This window comes from Xenopus laevis, chromosome 9_10S (genome assembly GCF_017654675.1).
Source record: "Xenopus laevis strain J_2021 chromosome 9_10S, Xenopus_laevis_v10.1, whole genome shotgun sequence".
Lineage (NCBI taxonomy): Eukaryota > Metazoa > Chordata > Amphibia > Anura > Pipidae > Xenopus > Xenopus laevis.
Window position 1 is genome coordinate 72,968,531 of NC_054388.1, and position 12,286 is coordinate 72,980,816.

At 39.4% G+C, this 12,286-nt stretch overlaps 1 protein-coding gene across 1 annotated transcript; it reads right to left on the reverse strand.

Moving 5' to 3' along the window:
* Window positions 1–332: 332 nt before the first annotated feature.
* Window positions 333–11,776, reverse strand: ackr3.S (atypical chemokine receptor 3 S homeolog). Its single transcript, XM_018238939.2, has 2 exons — window positions 11,674–11,776; window positions 333–2,230 (listed from the first exon to the last, which is right to left on the reverse strand). Exon 2 carries the CDS (start codon window positions 2,204–2,206, stop codon window positions 1,097–1,099), a length of 1,110 nt encoding a protein of 369 aa, XP_018094428.1. The 5' UTR covers window positions 2,207–2,230; window positions 11,674–11,776; the 3' UTR covers window positions 333–1,096.
* Between the last annotated feature and the right edge of the window lie 510 nt (window positions 11,777–12,286).

The window sequence follows — 12,286 nt, forward strand, 5'->3', positions numbered from 1 at the left end:
GGACTATTTATATAGAATCTTGCAGCCAACTGTTGATGGTTTACCTGTTATACTGGTCTGTATTGTTATGCATAATGTTTTGCAAGTTCCTCATTACCCAGTCTTTCTTTTTGTTCCTCTTATGAAAGATGGAGTGCAAAGCTTGCCCTTTATTCCCACAACCAAAAGCTGCTTCCAGTAATACAATGCTCCTCTAACATAGAATGGCACACTGACACACACACATAAAAATGTACTCAAGAAGACACACACTCATTTGGCCATAACCCACACACATAATCTGACACTCAAATGCAATGTTATGACCATAATAAACTTTGCAATCCAAGTGGTTTAATGAAATGCTTTAATGGCTAAAAGAGCGTTCAGTAAATATCAAAACCATCAAAGGACATTATGAAACAAGTGAAAATCTCAGTTGTCACACAACATAATAAACACTTCAAAAATATAGATTTCATATATGGAAGATATATAGATATGTCTATTTGAATTTCAAATACAAAGTATTGCCAATTAACAAAAATGGCTTTTAAATAGAATAAGCTATAGAAAAATATATATATAGGAGCTTTAGAAAAAGCATTTTATATTACATATATTACAACAGTGGCTGACATACAGTATTTACAGATTACACTTGCACTCAAGATACCACATTCACTGGGCAGGTTGCCAGTTGTGGCTATTTGGCTGAGAGTCCTTTTAAGTTGTGCTTGTAGAGACTGGGAAAAGAGAGTTACTCAGTCAGTTTAGTCCATTATTTATTGCAAAGAAGGAAGCTTGGTCTTGGCCCTTATGAACAGTAACGTTCACAGAAACTTGTGTCAGTGCTTTATTCTCCCTGTTAAGGGTACAGAACAGCTAAAGATAATTTGCAAGCAGGTTACATTTCACTTTGCTTGAGTGCCTCTAATGTCTTATTAATGGCATGTTGATCTGCCAAACTGCACTCCTGCATAGGCAACTGCTTTCAAGATGATTCAATTTCACTCTCAGCTGATAAGTGTGAGCTACTTTGGTCCCAGTTGCCCAATTCAGACATAACTGTGAGGCACATAGATTTCTAAGGCAGTTGTCTAAGGCACCAGCATCCTCACTTTGGAATTTGGTCTACAGCTGAATATTCCGCTTCAGATACCTTAGAGGATTCAATGAGCTTGGAGAGACCAGTCTTTGATGAGTAGCGGAAGATAAAGGCTTTCATTATCTCGTAGCGATTGTTTCGGTGGATGAAGCTGTACAAGATTGGGTTAATACAGCAGTGGAGCAGGGAGTAACACTGAGTGATGTGGAGGGCAGCATAAAGGAAATTATCCAAGAAACAACTGAAAGGAAGCAGCTGAAGGAAGGACATAACATCTAGTATGACCATGGCATGGTATGGCAGCCAACAAACCATAAACACAACTACATATGAAACAATGAGCCTTCCACTAATTCTCCGCTCTTGGTCCGCAGAAGAAGATGAAGAAGAAATAGTCCAAGCCAGTAGGCAATAAAAGATCGCAATTATTGGGAAGGGAATAACGAATCCGAGCATAATTGACACTATCTCCATTCCCAATAGCCACTCTTTGAAGGTTTCCTCAGGGTACATTGAGCGACAATAGGTTTCATTAGTAACAGGTGAGGAAACAGTCTTTAAGTAGTAAGTGTCTGGTAGGGAGACAACAAAGGCAACAAGCCAGACAAGGACACAGACTAATCGCCGTATGATCTTTCTTCGGCGCTGGCCAGCAGTGCCATTTAGTGACACACACAGGTAGCGATCAACACTCATGCATGTTAGAAAGAAGATGCTGCTGTACAGGTTAATAGAGAACACCAGGTGTGTAATCTTGCAGGTCATCTCACCCATTGGCCACTGGTTATGCTGGACTAAGGACACCACCCAGACTGGCAGAGTGAGAAGGACACATAGATCAGCTACGGCCAAATTGAAAATATACAGGTGAGTTTCATACCCAGTAGTCTTAGCTTGCAGGTTGAGCCAGATCACCATAGAGTTGGCCAGGAGTCCCATTACAAATATAAAGATGTAGACTATAGCAAGCGTGTAGAGCAGAGCACTCTTGTTCAGCGTGTTGGGGCAGGATAAGGACTCCAGTATAATGCAGTCCCCATTGGAACAGCTCAGATTGAAATCGCTTGAATTGACACTTTCCATGTAATCCATTGCAGCGGCAAAATCAGCTGCACTCATTGCTGCAAAATGTCTGCAAACAACCTGCAGGATAAACAGACACATCATAAGATATAACTCACAAATAAACATTCTACAGTATATATATATATATATATATATATATATATATATATATATATATATATATATATATATATAAATATATGTATCAATACATTTAGCATCATTAATTGTGAGTGGCGCTGACATTTTTTTGTACCAGTTTCTATTGGCTTTTCTCCCAATTTCCATATAAAAGCTTCACATAAAAATTCTGTCGTCCAAAGACTTCAATGCATTTTAGCTAATTTTTGTTGTTTCACAAATTTTCTGCAAAGCGAAACGGGTCAGATTCGCCCATCACAACGTATACTAAAACATTGTAGTAATGATAGTTATATTATGGCACTAAAGCAGATACAGGCCTCAAAACCTTAACAACAAATATAGCTCAATTGAATACCTTGTTTGTAGTTGAGTGTAATACATTTGTGCTGCTGTATGCTTGAAGGGGGCTCATTGGGAAGAAGCTACTGACTTTATATTTCAACTCCAGATAATAATATTGTGAATGCTGATATGTGCTACAGATTCTCTTCTCTGATGCACATACAGTATCAGCAAATTGGGTGCAGTTAATTGTGCCCCAATCTAATTTATATATCCTGCAGCTTCTGTGCATCATACACCCATTCAAATGCACCACAGCAAAACTGGAACCAAAACTGCCTGAGGTGCACCAACAAATAATACCATGTGTTGGCAACGCAGCCCTATTATACAAAGGGCTGATACTGATAACAGTGCCTGGATTTCTCCTGGTTAAAGTCAGGTTTAGATAAAATGTGATTTTTTTTGGCTAAAAAGCTTTTGTAGCAAATCTGTATAATATGATATATTTATTGGATTCTATTGTATGGACTGTTTATTAAGAACATGAATCCTTATTAACAAAGTGCTATTGTATGCCTCCATACTTGTTGTTTTAATAGAAGAATATCTTTCAGATTATTATCAATTAAAATTACATTTAATGAATGTGTTTTAGGTATCTGCAGGAAGTCATTTATCTTATGCCCCTTGCTCCCTTCTGTTCCCTTGCCATAATGGATTATAGTCTTTTGACAGGGAAGTGAGCTACGCAAGCAATAACCTCTTCCCTCAGGCATATGTTAAATTGCAAATGTCACAAAGTTTTTTCCATGGAATGGGAACTTTTGCATGAAAATCTGTAAATGTGTTCTTTGTGAATGCAAGCTATCAGTTAAAAGAGCTGGGTCACGTGGGCATGTCTGGTTGCATGGGGCATGGGTTGGGTATTGTTGCATTTGTCCATTGCATTAGAATACATCAAATGCAGGCTCAAAATTGTTATTAGGCAAAGCCCAAGATCACATGGATGAACGCAGAGTATGTGGGTGGCACACTATTTGGGCCAATGGCATATATAGTGATTTTGGGCATTGTTTCACCAGGTTTTACACAAAATGTGGCATCAAAACTGACCCTCTGTGGTTTTCTATATGAATCATGTGAAAATTGTTGAAATATCGATATCATTAATTTCCAAAAGCATATGCCTTTGCAAAGACAAGCTGACAAATTTCAAGGGGACACAGAATCCTTGAGCTATGCCTGTATTTGCAGGGCAAAAGTTATTCATGTTTTAGATCTCTAATGAGCAGAGTCCTCTTTACCTCCTGTATCGATCAGTTGTTGTATGTAATTTGTATGTTTCATGTATAACTCCTTCTACTGTACAACGCTTTGACATTTTAAATATTCATGTTAGTAATGTTACTTCATACTGTAGTTCCAAGCAGTTATTAATTAACAGGTTAAGTATTAATGAAGAATTCTTTTTATGAGCTAGAGATGCCCATTAGAGGTACAGGGAAAAGCTTGTAAAGGTTATCCGTTGAGTCCTGTACCGCCAGGAAATCAGCCTGAAATGACCCCAGATTTGCTTTGCTTTTTACGTGTGCCCTTTGATGGCTAAATAACCCTTAACCACATGTGCATCAGCTCATGCCCCTTCCCCCTAACAAGAAACACATGTAGGTGACATAGCAAGTGTGAAGTTGGTGGGGGTGCTAAGAGTGATATATTTGAAAGGGTTAAAGTACACATTGTCTCAAAGTGTTAAAATTTGTACAAATGACCCAATTGTCCTCAGTGTGCTGTGACCTGGCTCTCCTCCCTATGTCTATGACAGTGACATGATTTTTTTTTTCTCTTGGTCTTCGACATAATCTTTAAATCCTTGAGACTGTAAAATTATTGTCCCTGTGACCAGAGCTATATAAAAAAGGTCAGTTTATGTAGGGTACGAGCCAAGGCCCATAAGAGCATATGGAATCTTCATGGTAATGATGCAATGGCTCCTCTAATCCTAAACACAGACACTCAATTGCTTCTCTGCAGTCCTTTGTGTCTAGGGGATTAAAAATTTAAAGGGGATATGTGTGATAGAATCGGCAAGCATGTGAAATCCTAAAAGCCCCAGATTAGAGAACCGATCTCAAAAATATTAATACTCCTTACCCATACAATGGGCTCAGTGACCACCTACCTTCTATACAAAGACAATTACTACCATCAATGTTCTTTAATTACTGTATGCTTGTCTGCGCAATTTATTACATGAAAGCCCATTGATTTTTACATGTGACATTGTAAGATTATCAAACAGGTAATTCCCCTGGAACAAATGCAAATTTGTGTACTTTCTGCATCCTTTCTTTGACTACATGGGTGCTCTTGTACAGAATTAATGTTGTGCTGCACTCAACAGATGTCTGAACTGTGGTGCAAGGTTAACACTGAGCTAAATTGGTCATGGCACATCTCTTCCATCTGGCGCTGGTACTGCTGTCATTTAGCCAATGCGATAGGCCAAACCTATTATTAAATGACATCTGCTATAAAATGTGTAAGGTTTTGTAATAGAGTTTCTTTTAACTTTTACAATTAATATATTTCACTACATGTATGTGGCCTTTGTGGATTCATTTAGTGCCCTTCGCCTTTTTGTTTTCTTTACATATTTCCACTCCCCTAGTAGAGGGTCGCGGGCTGATCAATCTGGACTGCAAGTGATGTGAGGTTTTTTGTTTATGTTCAATGCTCTCTCAATAAGATCCAGGGCCCAAAACTGTTCTAATGAGGTTAGTACACTGATTGGGGGATTCTTTGAGCAATTAAAGGGTGGGAGCATGCACTGTAAAGTGTTGGTACAGTGCATGCAGTGTAATGCTGAAAGAGAAAAATATGTGTGATACATATCTACAGGGCATATCCCAAAGTCATAAGGCAGGAAACATAATAAGAACATTATTTGGCCCCAAAAAGAAAAAAAAATTCTATCTTTCTGTCATCTCCTATAGATGAAAATTGTGAAGTAAAGCAAGGCTAAGTATAATAAAATATTTATATATTTAATATAACCATTTTCCAGTTGGTTGTTATATTAGCATGTTCCTCCATGAATTAGAAATAGACTGTCTGGCTGGGGAATCCTTGTTGAAATACACATCTACATTGTTACCTTATGCTTCTACTTGAAATAAACCTTGTGCTTCTTAACTTTTCATGCATATTCCAACCATAAAATACTTAGCTCCCTGTGTCTGCCTCTGAATGCTTTTATGCTCTTTCTATACCCCATTGAATAAGACCTGTATATTTGCTTAATTTCATTAACCTGGGGACTCCAACTTTTTTTTTTACTTGTGTGTCACATTCAAATGTAAAAGATGGAGAGCAATAATATTGGCATGCTGTAAGGCCTCTGCAAAGTTTGAACAGTTGCACTTATTTAAACTTTTAAAAGGCAAAATTTAGATGGGTGAAATTAGTTTTATACTATCTATGGTACAAGACACTCACTAGAAAGGTAGCTTGTGAATACAGGAAACATTAACCCTTAAGTAGCCAGTTACAAATCTCCTTGTGTGGCATTATGCCAGGTAAGTTAAACTGAGAACCCTTAAGCTGTTGTGAATTACAACTCTCACATCCGCTGCAGGATGGTGAATAAGCCATACATATAAAGTATCACTGGGAAACAAATGTCACTTTAATTGCCTTTCCATATGATCTAGTCTTATTCAGGACAGTGGGTCTTATTAAGGCAGATAGGAAAGCAGAATATATACTGACTGCATGGAAAGAAGAGCCCTGCACCTGGGACCATAAACCCCACCTGTACTGCAATAATCGTATCAGTATTCTTCCCTGAGTTCAGTAGGGAAAAGTGTCAGGAAATGTTTAGAAAAGCAAATGGCTGTGTACAGAACAATTGCAAATAAATTGTATTAATTGACTGGACCCATTTCACCGACCACTAACAATAAGAGTTTATTTAGGTTAAGCAAGTTCTCTTGTAACCCTAAACTTCTAGAAATGCCGGAACAATACAGGTAAGGATTATGGCTGGATCTCTGGACAAAAGAAAGCTGATCTGAGATCAAGAGCTCACTATGAACAAATTGTGTTTGCTACCTTCAAAAGATTCCCAGATAAACAGGTTTATCCAAATAAGATTAAGGCCAGGCCTAGGGTGATGGTCGCATGAAGACAGGCAGTATGTGTACTATTGAGATTAAATGTTTCCTGGGAATCAAAAGCATAGAAGATCATGGGAGTACTTTTATCTGATATAGGTAGCGGAGGTGATGCTCATCAGATCGGGGTGATTCCTCACACTCCATTGTCCCAAGCCATATCTATTGTTTGGCCCTCAAAATGTCTTGCATATAGTGCCCTGCTTGGAGTTGAACCTAGGACCCTAGTCCTGCAAGGCGTCAATGCTACTAACTGCAAATCCTGTGGGAGGAGAACCAATGAATGGTCATAAGCAAAGATTTGGTGATCCTTCCAGAGAGATCTGGCCTGTGCAATAACTGACTATAGCCATATTGCTCATGTAGTCAACGCAGTACTATGGGGCTAGGGGCCTGGGAAAAGCTATGCAGTATGTGTCCCCCATATTGATAGAGGAATCAATAAGCAGGTGATTCTGTACTCTCAAGCAACAGGCTAACTCCCTAAGGTCAACTTTCCATCTCTGCCTTAGAAGGCAGGTTGTAATGTATGCATCTATAATGGGTCATCAATTAGGAAAGAATTTAAGAATTTGGAAAAAGTTGCATCACAGTCAGTGACCCTTATCTGCTTGTGTGGCCTGCACTATTAGTTGCAATATATTCTTTTCTGTCAGAACAATATTACTGCTATGCATTTGCCACACTTGCATTTCTTAGCTCTTATATATGAAGCCATATAACACTTGCCAGAAATTACATGATTGCAAAATTTGGGTTTAGGGACATAAGGCTAATAGAATTTGAATGTAAAACAGAAAGTGCCCCTAGTAACAGTCCCTTGCCACCACTAATGGTGTATATAAACCTGCAGAGCTCTGTGTTATTTAAATCACGTTGACAGTAATTGTATTTGGACTCTAATAACATCCTCTCATACAAAACACAAAGGAGGGCTTTCCAAATGCAAAGTATCTTGGAATTGTTTATCCCCCCCAACACACACAGATTACTACACATCACTATAAATCAGCCTTACAGGGTAATTAATGCATTGTTAGAGGCATCCACCTCTTTCCTCTGCCTTCTATGTTCCCTGTTTTTCCCCCCTAAAATGTCAGAATCTGCCCTTTGGACATGGCCCCTCCCAGAAAGTACTAAGGCACCCCGTGGAGTTCTGTACCATAATTCAGCTCACAGAAACTCACATCTATTCTCTTAATTGCCCCCTGCAAGCCTCCCTTTCTCACTTTCATTTCTTCCCTATGGCATCTTATTTTTTTTGCTTTTGTGCAATTACTGCATTTTCCTTTGTTGATCTCAAAACATTTCTTTGTCCTGATGTCTTAGGCAAGCGCTACTCATCTACAATGTGCTTAAACTAGGACGATCTCTGCCATTCACAACATTATAATGTAAGTGTTTGTTTGGAATTACTGAAAATGAATAGCCTTTCTGAAACTGCATGTGTTGTTATTCAGCAACTGAGTGAGCAGGTATTTCTTGCCTCTGCAAAGGCAATCTGAAATCAGCAGCATTTCTATATTTCCACTAAAGCCTTGTCCTAGCAATATAACAGATATATGTGAAAGCATTGTAATAACAATCACCTACATTTCTGAGGATATTTGGGGTAGCACATAGGTGTTTTACTCTAAATTATGACTGTGGGCCAATCCCCTATTCAAAGTTTTTCCTTTAAGTTTGTGAACCCCACAGAAATGTGTTAAAAGCAAAATACTTGCTTTTTTGGGGGCAAATCTGTACACGCCACATGTGGCCAATACAACAGCGATCCTGTGTTACATCTTCAACAAAAAGACAAGCACCTTCTTGCCAGAGGGAGTTAGGGAAACTAATTTCTGGGGTATAATTATTTTTTACAGAATTTGCCTGCCTAATTTATGTATTGATGTCTTTATTGTCCAATCCCTTGTCTACAACATATTAAAGGCAGTTACAGTGACTTTTCTACAACCATTCTAAGCCAACCTACAACCACCACTACACAAAAGAAGTGGGAAGAGGCTGTATCAACAGTCCTACTATCAAGAGTGCCAATGTAGATACCCAGAGTCTTTTCAACTAGCTGTTATTATAATTACTATCCTTTATTTATACATCTGTCTTGTAGCTCCGCAGATGATATTAGGGAGGAAGGGATCCACCTGCTGGGAGAGTGGATTGTGCCCCCCCCCCAACTAATGGCACAAATAAACCTTATCATATAAAAGCAGTAAACTGCCCCCTACACTCTTCTACCTGTGCAAATATTTAGTCACTAAGACTATAGCTGCAGAACACACAGGTTCAATTGACTCCGTCTTTGCCAGACAGCTCTGCCGCACACTATCTGCAACACAGAAAAAGTAGCCCTTGGTAAAAACTTTTAAACCAAGCACTGCACCCTGCCACAAGTTGAGAGGCACAACTCCCAAAGAATGTTGGGAGTCCTGCTTCAGGGATTGTTAGAGATTTGACACCCTTGAGGTATACACTACAGTTCATACCCCCACAGGCCCTTACAGAAATTAAAACTACCCTATTTCATATACATGTCTTTAGCTTTATGAATAATTAATATTGCACACTTGACCCTTTCATGCCCAAGGAGACTGAAACATAATGCAGTTAAATAGTTGCAGACGGAGCACTAACACAGCTAAAGAGGTTGCCCTGAACATGTATTTAATTGGCAGCGCTTTCCAAAACATCATTGAGAGGGTTAATGTGTGGTTCATGTTGCCAGAGAAGAGGTTAAACATTCACAGTGTATTGGATGACCTGGTATCCAGGGGTCAGCACAAGGGATATTAACAGGCCAGCTCCACAAGGAGACTCCCCGGTAGCTTTGCTAAACACACACTCACTGATTACATTCGTGCAATACAATAAAAAAATGGAAATATGATTATAAAATTGGCCCAGAATATATCAATCGCTGACAAGGGAAATGATAACTCACTGGATCAGTACAGAGGGGACTCTTTAGTCGATTGCTTAACCTTTATCCATTATATTGCTTGGACAGGAGACACAGGTCCCGGCACTTATTTTGTGCACAAATCTATTATTAGCATATTGTAATTGTGACTTTCAATGGCAGTGCCTCCTGTATGTTTTCTTATCTTGTCTGTCCTGTGATGCCTTTGTTCTGCCTGACATGAAATGGGAATGGGGTCATTTAGGCTTTAATGCAAATAATAATTACAGCATTCGTCCTGTTTTACAAGTGCATATGTAAAAGAAGCCACTTTTCTCACTGATATGGCAGAGTTGCAGAGGAACAGGGATAAGATACGCTTCAGTATTCCTGCACTGCTACCCTTCAATTCTTTTAATCCACTTATAATCAATTTTAGCATAAAATACCCAAGCACATTGATTAACAGAGAGATCTGAACAAGATTTGCTAGCACTATCTTGTGGATTCAGGTCTCCCCACCTTGGGGTTTTCTTTCTTTACAAGACACACACACAGAGCAACAGCACCACGCAGCAATATAAATATCTGGGAAAGGTGGCAGTGCCCACGAGTAAGAGACAGCTGAGCACATGCCGGGCAGACAGACATCTAAGAGAGTAATAAAGTGCATATGTAGAATCGCTGGATGTCAGCTGCAAAACTTTACTCAGTGATACCCACAATGTCACTAAGGCTTCCCCCGCACTGGCAGATAATGATATCAATGAGATAACATGAGAATACATTATATAACTTCGTTCAGCATCAATGCAGCCAGGTACAGGAGAATCTCTTAGTTTAAAATGTCAGCACTTTCACCTTGTTTCATTCATCATATACAGGGATATATCCCTCAAAGAAAGTGGCACAGAAGCTCCAACACAATCACTCTCACATTCCATTTGTTCCATAATGACAAGGACTAGAATATCAACTGCTAACAGCCAACATACACACAATAAATTCAATGAAATGTGCATGGAAGTATTTGCATCTAGAGCATGACTGCAAGGTAGTCACAGACCCCCAAGGCAGGGGTATAAGGAGTACAGAAAAACATAATACTGTCGGTAGATGCTTAAACTCAACAACTTACAGTAATAGAGTGAGAACTCTGTATACAAGACCCAATTACATATATATACATCTGTAAAGAGAGAATGTGCCACTTGGCATCACTGAGTATATATATGCTCACCCCAACTTTTATTACACAATACCTAACATTACTACAGACATAACTCTCTCCATATATATATATATATATATATATATATATGATACAATAATAACTGTAGAGCATGTACTTATTTGCTAGGTAGTTATGTTTGTAGATGCAATTCACTATATAGGAGATAGCAGATGTACAGTGTCACTTAATATGACACAGAATTGACAAGAATGCCATAACCACACACACACATATATCTATCTATCTATCTATCTATCTATCTATATATATATATATCTATATATATCTATATCTATAACAAAGCCCATGCATAAAGACACCTACTGAAATTAGAAAGCATGAGGCAGAGATGATTGTACTGAAGAGCTTACACTTTATCATCCATGATACAGTGTTGTGTAGGGATTAAATTGCTGAAACTGTGTATAGCTAGATGTCCTATAACATTTCTACATAGAGGTATATTATATTCTTTATAGTGGGTATATATGATATGATGAAATAGAGCTGGGAGACACCTTATGTGCGTGCTAGTGCCATAGAGTTAGTTAGCAGTATGAGAGTATGTGCTAATGTTGCATACTTTAAATATACAGCAGGAATTGACCGTCACATAATTTGCTAAGTGTCAGCGTAACTATTAAATGCCGCTGAGAGTTGGTGTCCCTACCAGAATCCCTCTACTCCGCTTCTTATTTTATGACGAGCCTAATATGACAGTGAGTTAATAAAGATATTGGATAAGTGACTTGCCCCCACTCCACCTTAAGAAGCCATCACTTACCAACCACGCTGCTTGACTGTAGGGCGCAGGTTCCCACACAACCTATCACTTGTTAGTATCCCGTGTGTTTGAGCTGCGAGCTTGCCTGCTTCTATATATATATAAAGATACAGCAGAACACCGCTAGGGGGAGCTGTAGCGCACGACCGGCCATGCCTGCTGAGTAGGGCAGCACGCAGTGTGATACTGAGGCTCCTCCCTGGGGATCGGGCGCTACAGCCCAAATCTGATGGCAGCGAGTGTGACTCAAGGAGGGGGAGAGGCTGCCAGTTACATGGGCTGGATCCCGGGCTGTAGTGGGGTGGAGGAGTTACTGGGCATCGGCCCAGCAAAGGAAGGACATAGTCGTGGCTGCAGAAGTTCTCACAAAGTTGAAAACTAGAACCTGCCCCTCTGCTCAAATCTTGCGCTGTCTGCCCAAAGAAATGCCCGTACTATTGTAGTGTATGACAGTGATATGACTGGCTGCTCACCTCTCTGTAGGCCTGCGAGTAGTTTACTAATGTCACTGCTCCCAGTATTCAGTGGGGTCATTTACACTCAATGTCCACTTTGCTTCCCTTCTATTTCTGACAATGAGTGCCAATGTCCCCATGCTGGGCAGCAGCAGCTT